This window comes from Arabidopsis lyrata (assembly GCF_000004255.2).
Source record: "Arabidopsis lyrata subsp. lyrata unplaced genomic scaffold ARALYscaffold_1, whole genome shotgun sequence".
NCBI lineage: Eukaryota > Viridiplantae > Streptophyta > Magnoliopsida > Brassicales > Brassicaceae > Arabidopsis > Arabidopsis lyrata.
Window position 1 is genome coordinate 27,557,025 of NW_003302555.1, and position 25,008 is coordinate 27,582,032.

The 25,008-nt window shown below is 34.1% G+C and overlaps 6 protein-coding genes across 6 annotated transcripts; 3 read left to right on the forward strand and 3 right to left on the reverse strand.

Moving 5' to 3' along the window:
- Nucleotides 1-461: 461 nt before the first annotated feature.
- Nucleotides 462-5,182, reverse strand: LOC110224598 (probable LRR receptor-like serine/threonine-protein kinase At1g51860). Its single transcript, XM_021010896.1, has 13 exons — nt 4,919-5,182; nt 4,286-4,823; nt 3,376-3,857; nt 2,990-3,134; nt 2,821-2,892; nt 2,647-2,718; nt 2,472-2,555; nt 2,215-2,360; nt 1,887-2,116; nt 1,689-1,815; nt 1,550-1,615; nt 1,272-1,461; nt 462-1,201 (listed from the first exon to the last, which is right to left on the reverse strand). Exons 1-13 carry the CDS (start codon nt 5,004-5,006, stop codon nt 796-798), a joined length of 2,646 nt encoding a protein of 881 aa, XP_020866555.1. The 5' UTR covers nt 5,007-5,182; the 3' UTR covers nt 462-795.
- Nucleotides 5,183-5,396: 214 nt separating this feature from the next.
- Nucleotides 5,397-6,427, forward strand: LOC9330403. The gene is made up of 2 exons (XM_021014432.1): nt 5,397-6,016; nt 6,100-6,427. The coding sequence occupies exons 1-2, from the start codon at nt 5,911-5,913 to the stop codon at nt 6,216-6,218; spliced, it is 225 nt and encodes a 74-aa protein (XP_020870091.1). The 5' UTR covers nt 5,397-5,910; the 3' UTR covers nt 6,219-6,427.
- Nucleotides 6,428-6,813: 386 nt separating this feature from the next.
- Nucleotides 6,814-7,631, forward strand: LOC9327732. Its single transcript, XM_002891624.2, has 2 exons — nt 6,814-7,170; nt 7,255-7,631. The coding sequence occupies exons 1-2, from the start codon at nt 7,068-7,070 to the stop codon at nt 7,353-7,355; spliced, it is 204 nt and encodes a 67-aa protein (XP_002891670.1). The 5' UTR covers nt 6,814-7,067; the 3' UTR covers nt 7,356-7,631.
- Nucleotides 7,632-7,716: 85 nt separating this feature from the next.
- On the forward strand, nt 7,717-8,126 carry LOC9327733. The gene is made up of 2 exons (XM_002891625.2): nt 7,717-7,830; nt 7,937-8,126. Exons 1-2 carry the CDS (start codon nt 7,728-7,730, stop codon nt 8,053-8,055), a joined length of 222 nt encoding a protein of 73 aa, XP_002891671.1. The 5' UTR covers nt 7,717-7,727; the 3' UTR covers nt 8,056-8,126.
- Nucleotides 8,127-8,243: 117 nt separating this feature from the next.
- Nucleotides 8,244-8,807, reverse strand: LOC9327734 (E3 ubiquitin-protein ligase ATL31). The gene has a single exon (XM_002894296.2). The coding sequence runs from the start codon at nt 8,667-8,669 to the stop codon at nt 8,289-8,291; it is 381 nt and encodes a 126-aa protein (XP_002894342.1). The 5' UTR covers nt 8,670-8,807; the 3' UTR covers nt 8,244-8,288.
- Nucleotides 8,808-9,874: 1,067 nt separating this feature from the next.
- Nucleotides 9,875-13,167, reverse strand: LOC9330404 (lysM domain receptor-like kinase 3). The gene is made up of 11 exons (XM_021013631.1): nt 12,364-13,167; nt 12,195-12,284; nt 11,789-12,082; nt 11,557-11,702; nt 11,377-11,466; nt 11,184-11,289; nt 10,957-11,108; nt 10,760-10,857; nt 10,518-10,665; nt 10,320-10,427; nt 9,875-10,227 (listed from the first exon to the last, which is right to left on the reverse strand). Exons 1-11 carry the CDS (start codon nt 12,959-12,961, stop codon nt 10,063-10,065), a joined length of 1,995 nt encoding a protein of 664 aa, XP_020869290.1. The 5' UTR covers nt 12,962-13,167; the 3' UTR covers nt 9,875-10,062.
- Nucleotides 13,168-25,008: the final 11,841 nt, after the last annotated feature.

Here is a 25,008-nt window from a genome sequence, read left to right on the forward strand (position 1 = left end):
TTGCTCCACCGGTGAGGATATCTCGAAACTCTAATCATGTAATCCAGATTAATTTTGAAAATTCTGCCAAAATTCCTACTTCAAAACTATATGGGATTCTTGCAATATTTTTAAACCCGACCCGAAAAATGAACCGAACAGCCTTCTAAATCATCGGGTCACTTGGTCAACTAAGTTCGACTACGGATTAATTGATTAAAAAATTTTTAAAGTATTTAATATATTAAATATGAAGTCTAATAATAATACAGTGATTAAAACTTTTTTAATCCAAATCAAACCAAAAATAATATTACGATAGTAGGGCTTATATTAGTAAACAAAAATACTAATACCCTATATTTTATCCCAAAATCAAACCGCAAGTTTTTATGGGTTTCCGGTTTAATAATTGCCGGATGTTAACACTAAACCCAAACCAAAAAAGTGTTTGGGTTGTGAATTAACTGATCGGACCGGACGACCCAGATCGGGCGTGAAAACATTCTTGAAAAAACATGTTTTCTCATCTTTCCCAGAAAATTTTCTGTCACAATAAGAATATAACAACAGAGAAATCAAAACAAAGTAACTAAAAAACAGTATTAACTTTTAAAACACGACATCTTGTCTCTATCGGTTTCCTTTTTCCAAGATAGCGATTTTTTCTTGTGACACAAGAAAACGAGTTACAAATACTAAAGGCCAAAAACAAAACCAATCACTCAATGCAGAAAGACGGTATTTTCAGTTCCAGAGATAACTTAACATTTTAATGGATTATTGTGGTTCAAAAAAACATCAAATCCTCTCAACTCACCTCGGTCCAGGTGAGAATCCAGAAGGAGAAAAGCTTAATTCAATCGAATCTCTTGAAAACATCTCTTGAGTACCTTGTTTCCTGGCAATTTCAGAGTCGAGACATTCTTTTAGCTCCATCACAACATGTGGCATCGTCGGTCTACGGTTCGAGGTAGGGTTTACACAAGCCAAAGCCAACTCCACAGCCTTCCACAAACCATTTGTATCAAACTCCCCCATCAGTTTCGGGTCGATAATATTCCTAATGTCTCCTTCCATGAGCTTGAATCCAACCCAATCTGTAATATGCGCTTTCTCGCGGTTTGTATCAATCACATGCTGGTTTGTAATGATTTCTAATAAAACTACCCCAAAGCTGTACACATCGGTCTTCTCGCTTAACAAGTTTGTTCTATAGTACCTGAAAAGAGTATTAAATATATTACATTTCGTATTCTATTATAAGTAAGATAATTGATTGATTCACTCACTCAGGGTCTAAGTAACCAGGTGTTCCGGCTACAATCGTTGATACATAAGATTCACCTTCAACCGGGGAAGATCTAGAGAGCCCAAAATCGGCTAGTTTCGCTTGATAGAGCTCATTCAATAAAATGTTAGTAGTTTTCACATCTCTATGGACCATAGGTGGTCTACTTCCATTATGTAGATACTCCAATCCTGTAACAAATTATAATTGTTTTATGTCCATTTTTCATTTAAGACATCAAAATCAAAATATAAGCAAGACTTTTTGTTATCTTATCACCTTGTGCTGCCTCCATAGCTATTTGCATTCTGTTTTCCCAAGTTAGAACATGTCCATTGCGGTTTCCTATACCGAGTTTCAATTGTTAGAATTACGAATTCCACCAAATAAAAGTCTCTTAGTTAAAGTGTTTAATTACCTGACATATTCTCCTTCAAGTCTCCATTTGCCATGTATTCATAAATCAAAGCCAAGTTATCTCCATCATCACAGTAACCAACAAGTCCCACCAAATGCCTATGGTGGACTCTTAAAAGTAGTTCAACCTAAGAAAGATTAGAAACTTAACTTCCATTTCAAAAAAAAAAAAAAAATGACTAATGATTTTAAACGTTACCTCTGCTTTGAAATGTTTATAATCTTGATCAGCTGATGAATGAAAGAGCATTTTCACAGCTACTTGAATATCATCCAGTTTTCCATAATACACTCTTCCATATCCTCCTTTACCAAGAACTCTCTCAAAGTTATTCGTCATCTTTAGTATCTCGGAGTAGGTAAATTTCCGATCCTTTGTTTCGATTGATTGATAAGATGATCTGTTCTCAGTATTAACCCTAGTTGGAGCTGTTATAATGGTCAAAAGGAGAATTAAAGATGAATCAAATATTAAAAAAATCTGTTATGTTTTCCATTAATGTAAAGACATGATCTGATGTTTTTACCTTCCCCACTTCTCTGTTTTTCTCTTTTAAAAATGAAACATATGGTAAAGATAGCTAGTAATGCGATCACACCAGCCACTGATGCTAAGATAGCAACCAAAGGAACTTTTATACCGTGTTTTTCGCTACTCTCGTTTTCATCTATACTGCAATGAAATCATTAAAATTGAATGGGAAATGAAAAACAATAGAAGATTAGGTCATCTATATACTTTCCATTACTTGTAAAAGAAACAAAAAAAGTTGAGAAAACATACATTAGTTTTAAAGATTTGTTCCTTATCCTATTATGAATAGAATCTGGAACTGTGAGATTCAGCTTCGGGTTTCCTCTTAAGTTTCTGCGAAACGAAAAGACTGAATCTTTCAAGAACATAACCAAGAAAACCTTAGCAGAAAGAGCAAAGAGTTAACTAACATGCAGAATCTTACATTACTGTCAACATCTTCATATCAGCAAGAAAATCTGGAATCTCTCCAGATAAATCATTATTTGATAAATCTCTGTCCATTGTACAAAATAGAGAAAATGATTATATCAAAATAAGGAAAACGATTATACCAAATAGTTAAGTATAGTTATGTTATATAGTGTTAGATACTTACAGTTCCCTCAGTTGTATGAGATTATATATATCATTCGTTATGGTACCGGTTAATCCACTCGTTGTCAAGTTCCTAATATCTTAAAGAGTTAGAATTTTGACGAAAACTCGATACTATAAGAAAAATAAAGTAATGAAATGTATATAAACGAACTGAAAAGAAAACATACAATGATGTGATCAGAGGTTGATCGGAGTCCAAATAAAGGCAATCTACGCCTTCCCATCGATAAATTTGAGGAGAACATGGATCTCCTTGCCAACTTACCTTTTTACTCAATCCATATGTTTTCTTGATGTTCATCATAGCAGAAACTGTAATACCCAAAACAAAACCAAAAACACCAAAGCATGAGTTCTATTAGATGGAGTAATAAAATCTAGAAATCATATTTAAAACTTGATATTTCTTGTCAACTTAGACAAATTTGAATATTTGAATATACACTAAAGTTCAATAAAATTTATGTGGATTTGAAAATGTTTCTCACAAACTACATACTTCCTAAATTCTTAAAAAAAATTGGTTAAAAGAATGAGGGTAAATGGAATTTACCTTCATCTTGATATGTCTCGAGCAGTGAATTTTCTACAAGTATATAAACCTCAAGGGCATTGATAAGTGGAGGAAGTGTAGAGTTTGTGGTCATTGTAAAAGTGAAATTGAAAAAACCATCGGAAGAACTCAAAGCTGTTGGACTAGAGATTGTTTTGATGCTGAGATTGTGAGGTCTAAAGTAACTTTGCCAAACCTGACCACCATTGTAAGTAATGTCGAATTCTCTGATCTCATTAGATTTAAGATTCTGGATTTCTGCAAAATGCATGTATACATATGATGGTGCATTGATGTTTTGGAGATCCCACCATATGTTGAGAGAATTAGTAGCTTTCGCAGGGATAATAGCGGAATTCGCCACATTTTGAGGCACATTGTAGGAATTGCTACTTGTATCAATCGGTAGATTGGTGCTTAGCGACAATGTTTCATTCTGGCTGAATGGAACCCAAACTCGATCATACAAGTCATCATAATACCTAAAGAGAGAGAGAGAGACAAAGAGGCTTCATTTTTATAAAAATGTTAGCAAAATAATCATGAAACATTAATCCATACATAAGATATAGCAAATCACTTTGCAAAAATGTAAATATGTATTCAATGTTAGGAATGGTAAATTTTAGCGTAAACAAGTTTCCTTAGCATGAAAAAGTGGTATACTTACTATGCATTCATCACTTCAAACGAATAGTAATTATAAACTTAAACGAAAGAAAATTTAAAGCGTAAACGGAAAAAACTAACGGAAAGTTCTAATTCTGTTTTTCATTTTACTAAAATACTTTATGAAAAACTGGAAATGTTTATTTCAAATCTATAAATTTGTATTTGAACATTCTTTTTCTCTCATGTAAACAATACACATAAATTGTATTTGAAAATTTTGAAACCTCATATTCTTTACCTGAGGAAATATGCAGTCTTTGGAAAGTAGATTCTGGCGAAGGACATCAACGATCCGCTTTGAGTGACGTAAGTATTATTGTTCAACAGACGAAGTTCCAACGACGATATAAACGGTGTCGTATTACCTGTTTTGACAAGACAAACTTGAAGACGATCTTGAGTTAAGACATGAATTATCTCGTAGATCGTCGCATTTGCTACTCCTTCCAACATAACAGAAGTCCATTTATTAGGACCAATATGAAGATCAAACTTAGGCATTTGATTCAAACCATCATAATTCCCATACACAAACGTTCCTCTAATCAGATATTTGAGATTCGCTTTGAGATTGAAGTTGTAACAGTTTCTTTGACCTTCAGGGAAGCTTCTTAAGGTCCAAGTCTGTTGCTGAAGCTGTGACTTGTATGAATCACTGATCCTTTCGGTTAATCCACTGTCGATATAATCCGCGTCTGATATGTATGTTATATTCGTTATCGTCTCGGTATAGGTTGTGTTCTTAGGAATTAATCCACAATCCAAGCTAATAAATCCTGTTCATGAATCATGATTCAATAAAATATTCAATGAGATATATTTAAAAGGGTTTTGTAAGAAACATCAAGCTTTTATGAAACAGAGTAAGAACCTGATTGAGATTGAGATTGAGCTTGGACTAATTGAAAAACTGAAAATGCTATAGTCGAGAGGAGCAAAAACCCATTAATAGTCTTCATTTTATTTTTTCTGGATTACTTTTAGGCTCTGATGGAGGATCTTACTTTGTGCAAATCTTCAACATTTAGATTAATCAGGGGATTGTAAGATTTTGGTAGAAATCGAATAAGCAAGTAAGGAAATAGAATGAAACAAAGGGAGATGGATGCAGAGAATCTTGCTCTGTCAAAATAATCCAAAGCTGTCATAAGCAAAAAAAAATTATAGAAAAAAATCATAATTTCTTTTTTGTTAGAAAGAATTCCAAACTATGCAAGGAAAAAAATCTTGACATCCATAATTTGATGTTTTTTACTTTATAGCATATTTTTTTACAAATTTTGACTGTTCTTTGGAATGGATAATAGAAAATGTAAATGGAGCATAAAAATGAATGAGTAGACTCTGGCTAATTGAGAATAAAATTTACTATCTCTAACTTTTTTTAGCTTGGATTGTAAGTTATTGTATTGCCAATATAGAATATTGAATTAATTTGTTGTAACTCAGAAAAAGTTTGTTTGCTACAAAATGGTCAGGCTAAAAGAAATATACGTTCCACTTTCAACAGTCTCAAACCGATCCAATGATCAATACAGTTCTAACTTCCTCAAGGCTTGTCTCTTCGGCTTTGCATAGCAACAAGAGATCTAATGTCAACTCATTACATTCATTGCAACGTGTTTCATAGGGAACTTAAAGTTTGAAATTAAAAGATCTATCAAATTAAATACGAAAATATCAAAGGAATTACTTATATGGTCAATGGTCATAAAAACCTATTCTGAATTATTTTGTTGTTAGTCTTCTTGACCAACTTGCTACAAGTTTTTATTTTGGCCTATATAAACAACAACCTTCCATAGTTTCAAAATGTAATCTGAAATCTTTTTTGAGTTGTAAGCGTTTTATCAAAAAGTTGTTATGGCAAACGAGCGATCAAGCTTAACCCTCCTCCTTTCTGTTCTTGTACTTTCTTTGGTCTTCTCTCCTACACTTCCATGTCAAGCAGCTCGAGTGCATCTCGATGGTAAGCTAATCTTCTTGAATTAACAATCCGTCGCGGTTTCCCTTTTAAAGAGAAATGTTTTTATATTTTTATTGTTATGATAGTTGAAGGGCGTATGCTGCTGAGAGCACCAGTGCCAATTCGCTTTTGCCCGGCTTGTGCGTGTTGTGCACCGGCTCCAAAAGGTTCTTGCTGCCCATGCCGATGCACCAACAATCCCTAAAAAGATGTGACTCCGCTTTCTGCTAGCATGTATGTGTTTGATATATGTATACTTAATACTCTGCTTTCTTTTTCTACTCTTATATATGTGTATTTGTTTGATATGTGTATGTGTATGTGTTTGATTTATGTACTATGAATAAGCAAATCAAAGCTTAAACTCTGTGTTTCTCTGATTTGGACAAAGAAGTCAACTATATGTTTTTGTCTTAGCAACGTTTATGGAACTATTACTAAAGTGGGTAAGTTTAGTATTTGAGGGACCTGTGACTTCTCATTCTTCAACATACAAAGAGACTTTGAATCCTAAAATGGACTGTGGAAAAGTCGTCTTCAAAAACTCGTTTAAATATGACATAACCTTAAATCATTAATCCTCTAATTACTCTAAGCATAACAAAGCAAAGCATCAATATATATACCGTGTACAGTGGAAAATCGATCTTTGTGAAAGTTATGTATGATCAAGAATCAAGATTCAGAGGGTCCAGTTGTGCAAAATGGTCAAAATTGAATAAAGCATTTAGGGAACGCATTTAGGTATGATTATGAAGATAATCAAAAATAATTTAAAATGTATAATATTAATTCACAGGTAAAAGTCAATCTATGGTGTAAGAATCGTAACTATAAATATCCCATGAACTAGTGGATAAAGAAAAAGAAGACGAATAAAAACTAGTGGACAAAGAAAAAGAAAAAGGAAAGACTAAATTTCTGATTTCAATAGATATCATCCAACGAGTAATTTTTTTTGTTTCTTGACCTATATAAACATCATCTTACTATAGTTTCAAACTGCAATCTGAACTCTTATTAAGTTTCTAAGCATTTTCATCACAAAGCTGCAATGGCCACCGACCGATTCTCAATCATCCTCATATCCGTTCTTGTACTTGCTTTGGTCCTATTTCCACTCCTTCCATGTCAAGCAACTCGAGCGCATCTAGATGGTAAGCTAATCTTTTCCGTATTAATAAATTATCCTTCGCGGTTTTCCTTAATTAGGTGAATCTTTTTTTTCTTTTACCTTGAAGCTGAAAAGCGTATGCTGAGGCGCGTGTGTCCTTCGTGTGTGTGTTGTGCACCGGCTCCACGAGGTGCTTGCTGCCCATGTCGCTGCCCCAAAAATCCCTAAACGCTTCGACTTTGCTTTCGTCTAACAGCTTGTCATGTGTTTAATATAATCTTATTTACATGTGAATAAGCAATCAAAAGATTAGACTCAGACTCCGTATGACTCTTGTCACTTAGGCCATTCTAGTTTTTGATTCTGATTAGGATATCCTCTGATTCGGACAGAAAACTATGTTATATATGTTTTGCCTTATAGCTTCGTTTAAACTTATTATTAAAGTGGATCGGTCAATGTTTGAGGGACCTTTGACTTCTCTCATTCAACTCACAAAGAGAGACTTTGAATTGACTGTGGAAAAGTCATCTTTAAAAACGCATATAAATATGATATATATACCCTTAATTCTCTCTTATAACACAAAGCAAAGCATCAATGGCGTTTCACAGTGGAACATCCATCTTTTTGAAGATCTTCGTCTTCGCTCTGCTACTTCTTCTTCCCTTGTCACAAAGCATCCCTACTCGTATCCCAAGAGGTAACTCTAGTCATTAAACCTGTCTATATACCTATAATAGTTTCCAATATTAGATAAGTATAATGATCTGTATGAATCAATCTTTCTTGGTATGTATTTACATCAGCTCCAATTAGCTCGAGAAGACCGATTTGCCCGGCTTGTGTGTGTTGTGAGCCAGCTCCGCTAGGAAGTTGCTGCAGATGTTGTGCATCTCCTATTGTCACTCAAACTCAATCTCCATGAAAATGTAACATCAAAAAGCTTGACTTGGTACCAAAAAAAGAAGAATAATAAAGAAACTCTGTTCACATGTCCTAATAACAAAAAACAATTCTAGCTTCAAAGTCAACTTGAGTTCGATTTTTTCAACCATTGACCAAAACTTTGATTAATGTAAACATTATTGATACCTTAACCAAAAGATATGCCTATATTCACTTTAGGTCTTTAGATTATTAGGTTTTATTTATTTATTATTAACTCATCAAATCAACAGAACGGCGACAACTTGGACAGCTTCGTTCCCGTGTAAGCCAAGAATCAATACACAAAAGATGAAAAACATGTCCACACTTTTTTAATCGCCTAATCTGATGATCATCCTCGTACTCTTCCAAACAAATTGGACAAAAACGTTTACCACTCCCTTCTTCTTCTCCTCCTTCTTTGATATCTTTGAAAACTAGGGTTTTCCTCTGTCCGGTTTCAATGTCTTGTTGAGGCTTTACAGTTTGGTGGATTGTCTCGGGAGGTAATCCCGTGGGAGGGAGACTTGTATTTTCGCAACAGTGAGCAATTACGGTGACGATCAAGGAGATGATGAACAAACCAATGATAATTTCATCAGTAGTATCCATCCTCACGTATACTTCGTTTTCGTTTGTTCCTACCAGAAGAAATATCAAAACGTGATTTTTTTTTACTTTAGAAAAGTATATTTAGAATTACATATCAAACCAATCTTCCCATTAGGATTAGAGTTTTATTTTCTTTTTCGTTTTGTTTTTTGGATAATAGGTAAAAAAAAAACACATGCTTGCATCCCAAGAGAACCCTAACGACGTCGTTTACTTTGAGACCCTAATTTGATCAAACTTTTAATTAAAGCCAAATAGAAAATATAGTCCTCGCTGAGTTTAATTCCAGACAAAAATAGTTTGAATACGTTATCTGCATACAAAAAAATGTACAACAAATCAAGGAGACATTGGTTTGAAACACAGATAATTTGGTTGAATTAAAAATAAGAATGTATAGTTACATACTGAACGAAATCATATAGATTAATTAAAAAGATTGTATCATTAACATTGTATAAACTAGGCCTGGACATTCGGGTATTCAGAACGATTCCGGCTCGGTTTCATTCGATCCGTTTCTTTCAGTTCTACAGTTTAGGATCCATATACAAACCGAAAAAATGTTGGTTCAGATTTGGTCCCGGTTCCGGTTCTTTCAATTATGAATTTTAGGATCCATTCCGATAATTTCTTTCGAATATTTTGGGATATTTCAGATATTTTGGGTACTTTCGGATATTATTAAATATTTTCGGGTATTTTTTGGTATTTCGGGTAATTTTGGTTATTTTAGACAAATAACTAATATTTTTAGATATACAGTATAACTATATTTCGGGTACCTGACATATTTCGGTTCGGGTCGATTCCGGTTCTAGTTCTTTCAGTTTTAAAATTTAGAATCGATTTGAGTATTTTTTTAAAAAAAATTGGCTCAATTCTGTTCAGTTTTTTTTTTTTGTTTCGGTTCCGGTTCGGTTATTTTGCTTAAGCCTAGTATAAACACAAAACTAGAAATTTGATTCAGCATCTTCAAAAATCACCATGGGTGATAATAACAACACATGGACCAGCATCAAGCTGATCCTTTTAATTGCAGTCATGGTTTTATCTTCTGATTCTTACACTACACAGGTAAAAAGAAGCAGCCCAATGTTACAAAGTATTGATTATGTCCCAAAATTATATGGTTCCCGTTTCATGCATCATCATCAATATATCGCAAGATAATAAAGTGATGTTTTGTTTGCAAGATTGCAAAATATCTCAAGCATATAAACTCATATAAACTTCATTTGAATCTCCAAAAGAATAATCATCATATAGAGATTAGTCTCTGTAACTAACTACTTAGTTAGACTGCGATCGATCATATCTCTAGACAAACTAAGCTTCTTCTAGGCAATGACAAATAATCGAAAACAAAGAAACGGTTTTAAGATTTCAGTTTTTATCTTCCTTGGACAAGACCACTAAAGACTTGGCTGTTTCCAGCAAGTGTTGCTTCCCATTCAATGGAAGACAGGAGTATCTGTGAGAGCGATATAACCACTTGCTTCATGTTTGGTCTTAGAATCGGATCATCATCAACGCATTGCTTTGCCAACATAGCGATCTGTCCACACAAAAATTCATTTCCAATGAAAAAATTCATATGCATGGTTGCTACATTTTTTCATAATACTAACCATTTGTTTCTTAGCTTACCTTGAACAAACAGTCGTGCGGGTATAAATCCATCATGTTGGGGTCAACAAACTCCTTCAAACTCGACATGTTCATCGAGTCTGGTGAGTTCTTAAGAGCTCCTAACATCTGCAATTTTAAAAGAAAACAAATAAGGGCTTAGGGAAATGAATTTTTCATCGTTAATGGTTCAATCTTTGATAAACTCCAAGAACTTACAATAGATGCCAATGGACGTCTTTCTGGATTCTTAGTTCCCATCGCCTCCGTTCTTATAACAGCTTCTCTTCCGGATATAATTTCGAAAAGAACAACACCAAAGGCATAAACATCACTTTTCGAGGTGGCAAGACCATCACTTAGATATCTGCAAAAGAAAAGACAGAGAAGTCACACATAAGAATTCACTAAAGTATTCTTGTATTAAAACTCAATGTAGCTTCAGGTTTTCGAATGCTTACTCAGGTGCAAGATAACCATATGTACCAACAACTTTAGTAACTGATATTTCTCCCTCTCCAGTTTTCTCAACCAGTTTTGCAAGTCCAAAATCCGATATCTAGATTGCGTGCAAATACAAGTATAAACCAAAATAAGCAAAAGTCATGTATAAGAATCATATAGCATGTAACAGATTCATATAAATCATGACTCTAACCTTTCCTCTAAATGCCTCGTCAAGCAAAATGTTGCTTGTTTTGATATCTCGGTGAACATAATGAGTTTTAGTATGCTCATGAATATATTCCAAGCCTCTTGCTGCATCAAGTGCAATCTGATTCCTCATTATCCAAGAAAGTGGGGTATTGCCTTCAAGAACATCAAGAAATATATCATTATCGTCATCTTCTTGTTAGTTTTTGTTGGCATTAATAGTCTCTTTACCTTTGCTCTGAGGATCATGCAAATGGCTTTTCAGCATTCCCTTTTGGACATATTCATACACTACGAAAAGCTCGTCAACGGTTGCAGCGTAACCAATCAATTCTACCTTTGACAAGAATAAAAGTAAACACAAGAGTCATAATCTCGAATGATTTTATACGCATAAAGAAGATATACACACAAAGATAATTACCAGATTGGAATGATGAACTTTGCAAAGCACTTTCATCTCTGCTGCAAACTCTTTAGTTTTTGTAGCAGTCATTCTTTTGACAGCAACTTCCTGTGATAAGTTAAACCAAATATTACAACGAATAAAGCGATTTACGAGAACTCAAGACTCGGAAATGAAGATGTGACTTAAAGCACAAACCTGTTCTCTAAGTAAACCAAAGTATACTGAACCATAATTTCCATGACCAAGAAGATTAGAATCCGAAAACTCATCCGTAGCCGCACGAATTTCTTCATAAGTAAACACCATAGGCTTCTCTATCTCAAACATTCCATCACCAAGAGCTACATTCATACAAGAGACAAAACCGTTAAAACAACGAAAAACTCTTTTATGGAGAAACCACCGATGATGAAACCAAAAACCAGACCTTTAGGAATAGCAACAACTTGATGATGACTCTGATTTTCACCATTGGTTTGTCTAAAATCCCCTGATCTGCAGCAGTTATACCGACCAGAACCGCAAAAGAAACCGGATTTTCTAAGGATTTGGAAGTTGTGTCCATTACCATCTTCCTCACTGGAACTGCAACTAGATGATCTCAAACAGATACATACAAGTATACACAGAACAAGAAGCGCAAGCACAACTCCAAGACCACCAACAATCCATATATAAGGCACATGACTACCACTCTTTGCAGTGTGATTCACCTGGTCATCTTTCCAAATTTGGAAACATACATACAAACATCTAAATTTAAGTTTCATGATACTAAAAATAGAAACTTGAGATTCAGATCAGACAAGACAAGATAAAAAAAGAAACCAAACCTGAGAAATTGCCATTAGCTAATGATGATGCAGGCGCTGGAGAAGGAGCTGGTGGATTTATCTTCCTTGTCTCGTAAGCCTCTCCAGGTACTTAAACAACAGCATCAAGATCATCAAATTGTTCCTCTTAAAAACCCTAACTTTCGCATAAAAATTGAAACTTTCTTACCGGAATCAAGGGGAATGTATAAGACATCACCAGCTGTGATATTATCAAGATTCAAGATCTCATTAACTTCTTCAATTCGATCCATACTAACACCAAATCGACTCGAGAGAGATTGTACACTATCTCCAGCCACGGCAACGTAGCTCATAAGATAGTTCCAGAGACCACTAGAGCAACCACAAAGAAGCTGAACAGAAACAACCGAACCAGCACGAGCTGCTCTTCTCGTATTCGGTGGAAACGCGAGACCAGAGTAAGCAGAGACGACAACATTGTAAACATATCCAACGTTTTGTCTGATTGTGAATGTTGTGTTTGTTGTGTATTGATGAGTCGTGGTAAGACAAGAACAGTTCTTTTTAATAAAGAAGTAACCTCCGGAGATGTCGGCGGTTATGTCTGCTGGTAAAACATCGAACATGCTTTGGATTACGGAGAAAGATTGGTTTTGGTTTGGTTTGAAAGCGAGGAAGGAAGTACAGAGACGGGAAGTGTCAGAGCAATTCATTGGCTTTGAGAATGAGAGATTTAGTAAGGAAGTGAAGAAGAAGAAGATGAAGAAGGAAAGAATCAAGAAATTGGAAGTTGTGAGATTCATTGTGTGAAGTAGAAATTGGGAAATTCTAAAAAAGGGTAAGAAGGGTTTCTTTTTTAGGGATTTTGATGAAACCTAATGGTGAATTGAGAGATGGGTTTTGGTTGATTTGGTTAATGGAGAAGAGAAAGAAGTAGAGAGGAGATGAAATCAGCCATGGGAGGAAGGAGTGAAGCTCACACTCTCTTGTCGGGACTGAAAAAAAATCTAAAATAAAAATCTTAATTGATAGGAGGAAATGTCCAAAGATATATATATACTAGATTTTAACCCGCGGTACACCGCGGGATGATTTAATTTTAAAATTAGTATAAAAATATTTTGTAAATTGTATCTCCTTATAACATATTTATTTATATTATAGTTTACAATTGTTATTAAGTAACGGTATACCACGAGTCCACGAGACAATTATTAATAAACTGAGGATTTAACCCGTATTAAAGCGGTATATAAATATTGATTCAAATTCGTCCGCCATATAAATCATTTCCGAAATATAACCCGTTCCGTAATTTCTTAACCCGTCCCGTGATTCGTTTTTATTTTAAAATTTAATGATTATTTATTATATATAAAAGTTTACAAATCATATCATTCTCTAAGACATTTATATTTTAATAAACTAAAGATTTAATATGTATTAAAGTGGCATGTTAATGATATTTTAAATTTTTATAAATATTGTTATTAAGTAACATTATACCACGGAATAATTGTTGGTTTTATACAATCTTTTCTAAATGAGACTGCTTTAATATGTCTAATATTTGTGGTATTAAAAAAAAAAATTTAATCCGTATTGAAGCGGCGGATTAATGATACTTTAATCTTTTTATTATTGTTGATTCAAAAACCCATCCCGCCAAACCCGTCCCGCCAAAAAACTCATTTATTTTATTAATGTTCTTATTTATGATATGATTCTGAATCATTGTCTGAATATTTTAATCGATGTAGAATGTTGAACACACATTTTCGTCAATTGGATAATATATGTCCGTTTTTAAAATTTCGAATCACAGTATATGCAGAAAAAAATTGATTTTTTTTTTTACTTTATGTATTATATGATGATTCAAAACAGTTAAAAACAAATCAAACAAAGATGATAGGAGAATCATAATTATAAATCTTAATCAAATCTTCTAAAAATCTAAATTATTAAATATGGAATATCCGGTGTATGAGTTGGGTTAAATATAACCCGACCCAACAAATTTTTTGTGAAGGAATTTTTAAAATGGGTCGGATATCCGATATACCCGAAAGCTTTTTTACCCACCCGTCACAAAAAGTGCTGCGATTATACTAGTATAGATTTTTAATATATAACCAAAATAAGACCATGTTCTTTGTCAAAATCATGATCATAATAATCCAAAATTATTATATGAAGGAATTTTTGTTAATTGATTAGATATTTAGGAGTCAATTAGATATTTAGATTAGGTGTTTGGTTCAATACCTAATAGCTAATAGGCTAATAATTATGTGCCACTATTACATTGTCTAGACTTGAGGTTGATCAGTAACTCTGTTCAAGCCTTCTAGTTCTAGGTCAAAGAAGAATAAATATATTTGTGTTTCTACTTTCTAAAACGTAGTGTTCAGACTTCAGAGGTTGGTTTAGTAAATCTAAATTGTTTAGTGAGAATTTGCACTTTTTTCTGTTCAAAAATAGTAATTTTATAGAATTTTTTTTTTTTTTTTTCGTGTTGAAAATTTTAAGAACTTCGTTTTCAGCCCATTTAGGAACGTGTTTCTTGTTTAATTAAATTTTTACTCCAAACTATAAATATTAAAGAATTACAAAAATATATAAATATTAGATAAATACCCTAAAATATCGCATTATTGTTTTTGTTTCAAAAGTACAATCACTAGTTTATTTGGTTCCACCAAAATAAATTACGAATAAAATTAAAAAAATTATATTTGGGTTCTCTATTTCCAATTTAAGGATTATAACCATTTATCAGAGATTTTAATTCATTTAATATTAAGTTTGTGATATTATTGAAAAAAGTTAGTGATGATGTTAATGGATTTTAAGAACAAAAACTTAAAAATATGGTATTTTAGAGAATTGTCCTTAATATTATGATATTTAAATTACTTTTTTGTAAGTGAAAGAGAGGATATTATTTTTTAGTGCCTTTTGTACTTTTTTATACTACATCGATACAAAGATCTGGAAACTGGAGGGACGAATCACTAGCCGCATCAATGAAGATGGCTCTGTTCAGTTCTTTTTTAAACAAGAACATCAACTACTCACTGTTCTTGATAATGGTCCATGGACATATAAAGATTGGCTAGTTGTTGTTGACAGATGGACTCGTCGCAATCATCCCGATTATCTCCGAATTATCCGTTTTTGGGTCAAAATCTTGAATCTTCCTGATGATTCTAAAGATGATAGAATCATAAATGAGATAGGAGGAATTTTGGGTCATGTTGATGAAATCCATATACAACAGCCTACTGCATATCAAGCTGGTGAGATCTGGGTACGTGTACCAATCGATATCTCGGGGAAGCTGATTTTTGCTCACTACTTCCATGTCGACGACTCTCCGGAACCAATCCTCATTCGCTACATATACGAAAAGCTTCGTCGCTTATGTTCTTCCTGTGGTAGCCTTTCTCATCTAGCTGTTGCATGCCCTGAACATAATATAGAAGCAGAACGCTTGCAACTCCCAGCTCCAGCTCCGGATCCTACTCTTGCAGATAACTTAGGTTATGCTCACCATCAGGATAATAGTCCTCACACTCCAACAGAGGTTGGGGATAATACCATGGGTGAAACTGTAGGTTCCAATCTGCATATGGATGTCTCAGAAGAATCAGCAGCAAAGTGGCTCTCAAGGTGAATTTATGGATTTTGTACATCCAGGCAATCTGCAAGATAATATAAACCAAACTTTGGTGGTACGAGAAGATGGATCAGCTTCTGTCCCAGTTCAAGACCGTGGAATCAAGCGTAAAGTAGTAGATCTAACTTCTGAAGATGAAGCATCTACGACTCGTCGGAGAATTCATGGAGGTCCTTCAACATGTGGTCAAGGGGAGGTGGAAACCCCGAAGCCACCACAGCCAGAATGAAAGTTTTACATTGGAATTGTCAGGGCTTGAGGAACCCCCTGACAATTCCCTATCTTAAAGATATCAATCATATACATAAGATTGATATCATGTTCCTCATCGAAACTAAGAACAAGGATAGTTATGTACAGCATCTAGGTAATCAACTCCACTTCAATCATCAAATTTTGGTATCCCCAGATGGATTAAGTGGAGGGCTAGCTATCTTTTGGAAGGATACGGTTAAGTGTGATTTTCTCTTGCATCCGACACTTAACTACACGGATATATATATATATCAGAAGGGCCAGTTACGTTTTGCTTAACTTATGTTTATGGAAATCCAGAGAGGCAGCCAAGGCAGTTAATGTGGAATATGATGGAGACATTGGCTAAAGCAGGGCTCTACCAAAATAAGCCAAGAATAGTTTTGGGAGATTTCAATGAAATCAAGCATAATGGAGAAAAACAGGGGGGACCTCTAAGGCCAGAATGGCAATTTGCAAATTTTAGGAGAATGCTTCGGGTCTCTGGTCTTCATGAAATTAAAACATATGGAGGGGAATACACTTGGATAGGCAATAGAAGCTCTGGTACGATAAGGTCAAAACTAGATAGAGTTGTGGCTTCAGCAGATTGGAAGGATAAATTTCCAAGGGCGTTTGTTCAATTATTGGACTGGATTGGATCTGATCATCGACCTCTCTTATTGCACACCGACACTACCAAATGGAGAGGAGTGAAGCTATTTAGATATGATAACCGATGGAGATTTAATCAAGATGTTCAACTGGCTGTTCAAAACACATGGAATCAAAGGTGCAGTCATCTCACTCCGCAACAATTCAATGAAGCCCTTAAACGGTGTAGACATAGCCTATCTTCTTGGAAGTCTGAGCAACAATGCAATTCACACAAAAAAATCCAGCAGCTTCAACTTGCCCTACAACAAGCGTATGATTCTCCATCCCTAGACTATCATTATATTACCTCTATTAAATCCAAACTACAATATGAATATAGAATGGAGGAGGAGTATTGGAGAACAAAAAGCAGGATCCAATGGATGCAAGCAGGTGATAAAAACACTCAGTTTTTCCATGCCAAGACCAAACAAAGAAGGAGCCATAATCGTATTACTTCTTTACAGGATGATGATGGAAACATAAAACAATCTGAGAAAGAGATTCATAACATTATCTACTCTTATTTCTCTAATCTTTATTCTTCTTCTGGCAGTGATCAACTGGGGGTAGTGCTAAACCATCTCCAACCTAAAGTGACACCGCTTATGAATCAACAACTAACAAAGCCAGTAACGGAAGATGAAATATTCCACGCACTTTCCAAGATGAATGTTGACAAAGCACCGGGTCCTGATGGTCTTAATGCTGGGTTCTACAAATATCACTGGGACACAATCAAATCAGGTGTGCTTAACTTTATCAAATGCTTCTTCAATTCTGGGTTTCTGGATCCTGAGATCAATCATACCCATATTTGTTTAGTACCAAAAACAGAAGCCCCTACTTCTGTTAAAGACTTTCGCCCAATTAGTTTATGCAATATTGCTTATAAGCTAATTTCAAAAGTCTTAGCAGAAAGACTTAAGCCCTGGCTACAATACTTGTTCTCAGAATATCAATCTGCTTTTATACCAGGAAGGCTTATCACTGATAATGTTGTTATTACACATGAACTCCTACATTCATTGCGCATTAAAAGAACCAAGACACCTTACATGGCGCTTAAGCTTGACATAGCAAAAGCCTTTGATAAGATAGAATGGATTTATATAAAGGCTATTCTGAAGCGTTTTGGATTTGCAAATCAGTGGTGTCAATGGGTGATGAAGTGCCTTACTTCAGTGTCTTACTCGGTACTCATCAATGGATCACCATCAAAAAAGATCATCCCTTCGCGAGGCTTGCGACAAGGTGATCCCTTATCTCCATACCTATATTTATTATGTACTGAAGGATTATCATCACTTCTCACTCATGCTATGCATACAAAGAATATCCATGGCTTTAGAGCTAGCAGAAATGGACCTCCCATATCACACATGTTTTTTGCTGATGATTCTCTCCTGTTTTGTCAAGCTAATGAAGAAGAGTGTCAGAAGCTTCTACATCTACTCAAAATTTACGCAGATGCTTCAGGCCAGCATGTCAATTTTCAAAAATCAGCCATCTTATTTGGTAAGAATGTCTCTTCTGACACTCAACAGAAGATAAAAGACATTACAGGGATTTCAAAGGTAGGAGGCCTTGGTAAATATTTAGGGCTTCCTGAGGCAGTAAGAAGAAATAAATGTGACACCTTTGCTTACATAGCCCAACGAGTGCAGCACAAGCTGGATAATTGGTATTCTAACCTATTATCTCCGGCGGGCAAGGAAGTTCTGATCAAATCTTTCGTCACAGCACTCCCAACTTATACAATGTCCTGTTTCCTTCTACCTAAATGTTTTTTATCTAAAATTACAGGGCAAATCAGGAAATTCTGGTGGTCCACTTCAAAGGAAAAGCATAAAATCCCATGGATTGCCTAGAGTAAATTGACAACACTTAAGCAATATGGTGGTATGGGATTTAAAGACTTGTCTCAGTTTAATATAGCACTACTGGCCAAGCAAAGTTGGAGAATGCTTCAAGAGCCAACCTCTCTTCTGCATAGAGTTCTTAAAGCTAAATACTTCCCTAAGTCTAATTTGATTGAAGCCAGCCTAAAGTCCCGTCCCAGTCATGCATGGCGCAGCATATTCCAAGGTATGCAACTCCTAAAACAAGGATTTAAATGGAGAGTAGGGGATGGAAATACCATTAAAGCTTGCGCTGATCCCTGGTTGGATAATCCTCCTAGACCAGCTAGAGCTTTATCTCCTCATCAATCTAATACTCTCACAGTCTCACAGCTTATGAACCATTCTACGGCTGCATGGGATGACCAAAAATTGCAGACATTGATCCACCCTGAGGATGTGCAGCTTATCAAACGGATTCACCCTCGACTCACCAAAGCTCCAGATGCTCCAATGTGGATATACACAAAAGATGGTCAGTACTCTGTTAAATCTGGCTATCATCAGCTATCTAAAAGTTCTCTAACGCATGCTAATGATTCCAACCAAATCAATGCATGCTGGAAACAAATTTGGATTTTAAATGTTCCACCAAAGATTAAGCATTTTTGGTGGAGAATCTTGCATAATTCTCTTCCAGTTTCAGAGAATCTCACTCGGAGGCAAATCAGAGTATCACAAGACTGTATCCTCTGCGGTGAAGAAGCTGAATCTATCATACACCTCTTCTTTCACTGTCGGGTAGCAAGAGAGATTTGGGAATTGTCTCCTCTCCATATTCAGCAGGATAAGCTTCAAAATCAGAACTCCATCCTGCACATTGTCCAAGACATGCTCTCTTTTAAAGGCAAGCCTCCTTACAATGATCATCTCTTCCCTTTCATTGGCTGGAGAATCTGGAAAGCCCGTAAGGACCTTGTCTTCAATAACAAAAGATGGCTCATTCCTGATATTATCAACCAAGCTATCTCAGACTTTTCCTTATGGCAGGAAGCAAATAGTCTCAATACTAAACAACCCTTAAGGCTTACGACAACAAAGGATAAGGAACCTCCTTCTCATCCTAATTCTTCTTTCTTTTGTTATGTAGATGCCTCATGGGTTGATCCAAATAAGAAAGCAGGTATTGGTTGGATCCTTCTGGATGCATATGGCAAACATCTCATCAAAGGCTCCTCCTATATAGAACCTACCAATACAGGTATTGAAGCGGAGGCTCAAGCTTTACTTGAAGTTGTACTACAAATCAAGCGTCTTAGTTATCACCAGGTGACCTTTTGTGGTGACTCAACCTCTTTATACCGTTGTTTAGAGGAAGCTGGCAAGCAATGTCACCCTCCCCATGGTCATATGGAGATCCAAAGCTACCTGGAAGACATTCTGGCGCTAACAACCATGGATTTTCGTTTTAAATTTGTTGGTAGAAATGAGAATTCCTTGGCCGATGCATTAGCTAAGCAAGCTAGAATTAAGGAGTCTGCATATGTTATCTCTTGGATTTCCTAATCATGTATCAAACCTTATGTTCTATTCCGTTTATCATAAATGATAATTTGGCCGACAAAAAAAAAAAAAAAAAAAAAAAAAAAAAAAAAAAAAATACTACATCGATACTCCGTATCTATTAGATACATACAGCATTGAAAAGCATTAACTGCACACCGTAAACTCTAGAGGTAAGAAGAAATCTATTGCTTTGTTGAAAAAACAGATAACATGGGGAAAACTGGAAAAGGCTATAAGGTAGAAAATGACTTTTGTATCTACCAAAACAAAAAAATGATGACAGAAATGGATTATTAAGAAAATGGTCAACATATAGGAATGGATTAATTAAGCAAAAGTTTTGAAGATTTTGTGCTTTATCGTTTCAAAGTAATAATTTCCAAAAAAGTTTTGAGAAAACGACAGTTTAAGCAAAAACAAATATAAGGAAAATAAGTTTATTAATTAAGATTTAGCAAGTGATGAGTTAAAAAGAAGGTACAGAGAACAATGAGCTGTTACTGACAAAAGACAGTTTGGTTCTGTCCCACCACACCTCTCAGATCACATTTTTTTGGACCTTTTGATAGTGATTTTTTTTTTTTGCTATATACTCTAAAATTACAACAAAAATAAAAGAGAGTATCACACTTTTTGTCTTCTTTTCATAAATTATTTTTAGTCAAATTGACGCAATAAGAAGATTCATAATTTGATATAATCCGAGTTGAGTAAAACAAACGATCATTAAAGAATCACAAGATCTTCTAATTCATCGTAGGCCTTCTCTATACTGAAGCTAAACCTATTCTTCTAATTTCTGACTCGATTATAATTTAGCCAAATCGTAAATCAAAATCAATAACAAATACATTTCTTTGTCCCCCACAATATTATTACCAATTGTACTAGTCTTGCCAGTGTATATATGCGGGTTTTGTGGAATGGACCACAACTAAAGCAATACATTTTCAATGGCTTTGATTACTAAATGGGCCACCTTATTTTCATGTGAGTCCATGGACCATCTCGTAGGAATGATTGTTGCCGAAACATTAAAACATAGTTTACTTGTTTTCTTTGGGGACATAATTTATCAACTAATAGTTCCTATTTTCTTGACATTAGATCTTATCTCATTATAAAGAATGATTTTATCATTCATGAGTGGATCTATATGTCTTTGCCCGAAAAAAAAAAAGAGTGGATCTATATGTCTACAAGCACTTTGATAACGACAGGTTTTACGAACAAATTCACAATGAACAACAGTTCTACTTACACCACGTTTATGATATTTTTTGTCCGTAACACATATGACCAAAATAAATAATTCTATTTGCACCAGTGCACCACACTTGAAAACTCCAGTAAATTTGTTTCCACTAATGTGCATAATTCATATTTCCAGAAATCGAATACTATATATGCTCAAGAAACATTCTCTAGGTATTGACAATGAGTCTTTGCCAAAAAAAAAAAAAAAAAAAGTATTGACAATGAGTTTCCAGAGCTACTTAGCTTTAATTGGTTAATTGATTTAGGGAGGTTAGAAGGTTAACCACACGTCCACACCTTTGGTTACCAATAATAGGATGAGCGATTAAAGTGGACGGATAACATATGTGATTGGAATAGGAAACGAGGATTTTGTGATTTGTGAACCGTCCAAAAACATGTGAATTTACAAGCGCCTTGTTTACAAAACAAGCGGTTGGAATTTTTAAAATTCTTTAATTTTTCTATTTTTAAAATAAATATTTATTAGTGTATTTTTGATGATTAACTGTTCTTTTATTTTTGACGGCGATTAATTGTTCTAAAGTATATTTTAATTTCCTCTGATGAATATTAGAGAAAAACTAAAATCACTTTTTAGGAGTCAAGAGTTATATAGTTGAGAACTTTGTGACCGTCATCTTTTCCTTAGCTTGATGCTTCTGATTATTATCACAATAAAGAGTAAAGTATTAAGCATGCTACTTTTATATACCCAACGAGTACTACTTTGCGAATGTCATAATTAGATCAGTAGAACCATGGTGGAGTAAAATAATATAGGAGTGGTCCGAGTGGAAATGTAAAATACTATACATTAGAGTTAAAATGGTTACTATGTATATGAAAATATATAGTTTAGTAAAGAGTTAACGCCGTTTATAGAGTATGGTATTTCATACAATATTTTGAGTTTCATGGATTTGCGTCGAGTGATAAAAGTTTGGTGCAAATATCCGTAGATGATCATAGTTTGGTACAAATGTTTTGAATATAATTTAACATTAATTCAAAAAAAAAAAATGTTTTCTCTCATTCAGATTAAGATAATATATATGCATAAATAACTTACTTTGTTTTAAATTTTTATTTAGTTGTTGAATAGTTTGATAAACGAGTTTTGAAAAGGATAATTTCTAATTCTCTAGTTTTTGGTCGAGAGATCACAACAAATTTAAGAATGTATTTAGCTTATTTTGAGGATTCAAATACTAAAATCCAACACAATTACTTTAGTTTTTGGGTAATTACCAAAAATACATTGGATCACTAATTTGTTTCTAGATGCTAATGCTACATCAAATAGTTGATGCTATTTTATTTGTTCTGGTAAAATCATAAAAGCATACTGATATTTTTCAACAAAATAAGCAGTGCATTCAAAAAGCAACGCCAGTGAGAAATAATGTATGAAGCTTCCACAAAAAACACTCAACACAAAAACAATTATCACGTTGGAATTTAGAAACGAATCTTTGCACTATGAAAATGCATACAAATTATTGACACATAAAAGTGATAAAGATACGCTTTTATCATGAGATTAGACTTGACAACACAACATTATCAAAATTGGGTGATACAAATAGTAAGTGCACAAAAATAATTCGATAATTCAGATAATCTTATTAGGTGGAGCCTTATCATATACTCCACGACCCATGAAGAGTAGTATCATTTATGATTTTACCACTACTATTGCTTTTTCTGAGATTTGACATTAATTTCACGATTTGTTCCTTTTCACTTTTGTTTTTTGGGAGTCGGCTCTCTTATTTTAATTGGGTGTACGGTAATACTCGTAGCCGTTGGTTGTGGTTGGTTTTGAGTTTCAACGGTTGTGATTAAAAGCTAATCAAGAGATCTAAAATCTGAAACTGTACAACTTTTGTCTACCGTCCAGATAGAGAGAAAAGTACTGTCAAATTCAGAGAGATTCGGTCTCTCTAGTCTCTGTCTTACTCATCTATATTGCCACGTGGTTTCCATACACAAAAAGAAGAACATCAACGCGATCTACCAAAAACTGTGTACACGTTTAATTACACAGTAATTACTAATCACTTTATTTTTTTTTTACTAATCACAAATTCACAATAGATGGTTTTTGGTAAACGGTTTATTAACTTTAATTACATAGGGTTTAATCTTTTAAACAAACGTGTTTAAATACATCGGGTTTAATTGATTTTTTTTTCTTTCGATTGATTGAATTTCATATAGTTACCAAATGATTGAACATATGAATAAACGGTTGAAATTTAAACATAACGATTATGAGTTGCTTTTTCAAAAAAAAAAGGGAATAAAAATTCATAAAAATACAGCAAATATTTTTTGATTTTCACAAAATATACGAATCTAGAAAAATATACAAACCATTCTTTTATTCATTTTAATACTCAAAGTCTGAACTGTATACTCAGTTTACAGCATATACGAAACGTACGTTAACCGAATTCAAAATCCTAATTTTTTTCTTTATCTCGAAATTGTTAAAATGAGTATTATATATATGGAAATTGTTTAGATTTGGAGATTTTTTCTAATTTAATAATAATTCTTTTTGAAACATATAGATTAATTTTCTTAACTCAAGTTAGAAAGTAAACGAAATAACAAACGGTGTTGAATACCATTAAGATCGTCGTCAAAATCTGATTATGCGATATCTTATAATGGAAGCACGGTTCTGAACTTTGAGTATTGAAATGGATAAAAAATATATTTACATATATATTTTTGGATGCAAAATACATTTGTGGAGTGTTTTTTTTTTTTTGCATTAAACCCCTAAAAATACTCATTTTAAATTACAACTGCTTTAGTTATTTTTTTAAAAAATTGTATAAATAATTCAAAATTGGAGTGTTTTGGAATGACAAATCATTAATTCGAATATCAAAGAAATTAGTAGTAATAGTTTAACCCATAGATGGTTTAAAGAAGAGTAAGCTAAATAAGAGAGATTAAGGAACCGTGATTAAGGTTGTCTGTCAGTCTTTGTCTGCAGCATTATAGCCGATGGAGGAAGAAATCTGGGAGTTTGGTAATATGGAGACAAGAAATGACCTCTGATAATCCCATCTTTATGCTAGTAATAAAATTCCCAATATACCCATCTTTACTTGACCGAAAACACACAACGAGTTTGGTAATACGGAGACAAGATTTGACCTCTGATAATCTAGTTTAACAAAATTCCCATATTACCCTTCCTTACTTGACCAAAACTCACAAAGAACGACTCTTGGTTGGTTCGGCTTTTCCGTCATATCGGTCGCATACGTGGGAGAACCATGTCCAATGGTTCATTATTTTCAAAAAGCTTACCCGTTTGTTTAAATAAGATAATGTTCTTTCATTTAATGCAACACAATAATTCTTGTCCTTGTTTGAAAAATCGTTAGGCGCTAGTCGGGCGCTCGGCATGGACCTAGTGATTAATCGGAAAATCGGATTAAAATCAGGGATTAATCGGGGATTAGTTTTAGGGTTATTTTAATATTTTTAAAACATATTAATCTAATATTATTTTCAAAATTGCAGTAAACACATAAAAATGTATTTTTGAGACAAATTTTTATGATCTTTATTTCAAATTTATGATTTT

Bases quoted from the DNA above. Each gene is read 5' to 3' on its own strand.
- LOC9327734 (XM_002894296.2), bottom strand. From the start codon at position 8,669: ATGGATACTACTGATGAAATTATCATTGGTTTGTTCATCATCTCCTTG.
- LOC9327732 (XM_002891624.2), top strand. From the start codon at position 7,068: ATGGCCACCGACCGATTCTCAATCATCCTCATATCCGTTCTTGTACTT. The intron at 7,171-7,254 runs GTAAGCTAATCT...TTTACCTTGAAG, and splicing joins AACTCGAGCGCATCTAGATG to CTGAAAAGCGTATGCTGAGG.
- LOC9327733 (XM_002891625.2), top strand. From the start codon at position 7,728: ATGGCGTTTCACAGTGGAACATCCATCTTTTTGAAGATCTTCGTCTTC. The intron at 7,831-7,936 runs GTAACTCTAGTC...TATTTACATCAG, and splicing joins CCCTACTCGTATCCCAAGAG to CTCCAATTAGCTCGAGAAGA.
- LOC110224598 (XM_021010896.1), bottom strand. From the start codon at position 5,006: ATGAAGACTATTAATGGGTTTTTGCTCCTCTCGACTATAGCATTTTCA. The intron at 4,824-4,918 runs GTTCTTACTCTG...ATTCATGAACAG, and splicing joins TCAATCTCAATCTCAATCAG to GATTTATTAGCTTGGATTGT. The intron at 2,719-2,820 runs GTAAGTATCTAA...TACAATGGACAG, and splicing joins CTCATACAACTGAGGGAACT to AGATTTATCAAATAATGATT.
- LOC9330403 (XM_021014432.1), top strand. From the start codon at position 5,911: ATGGCAAACGAGCGATCAAGCTTAACCCTCCTCCTTTCTGTTCTTGTA. The intron at 6,017-6,099 runs GTAAGCTAATCT...TTGTTATGATAG, and splicing joins AGCTCGAGTGCATCTCGATG to TTGAAGGGCGTATGCTGCTG.
- LOC9330404 (XM_021013631.1), bottom strand. From the start codon at position 12,961: ATGAATCTCACAACTTCCAATTTCTTGATTCTTTCCTTCTTCATCTTC. The intron at 11,109-11,183 runs GTAAAGAGACTA...ATGTTCTTGAAG, and splicing joins GCATGATCCTCAGAGCAAAG to GCAATACCCCACTTTCTTGG. The intron at 10,428-10,517 runs GTAAGTTCTTGG...TTAAAATTGCAG, and splicing joins GACGTCCATTGGCATCTATT to ATGTTAGGAGCTCTTAAGAA.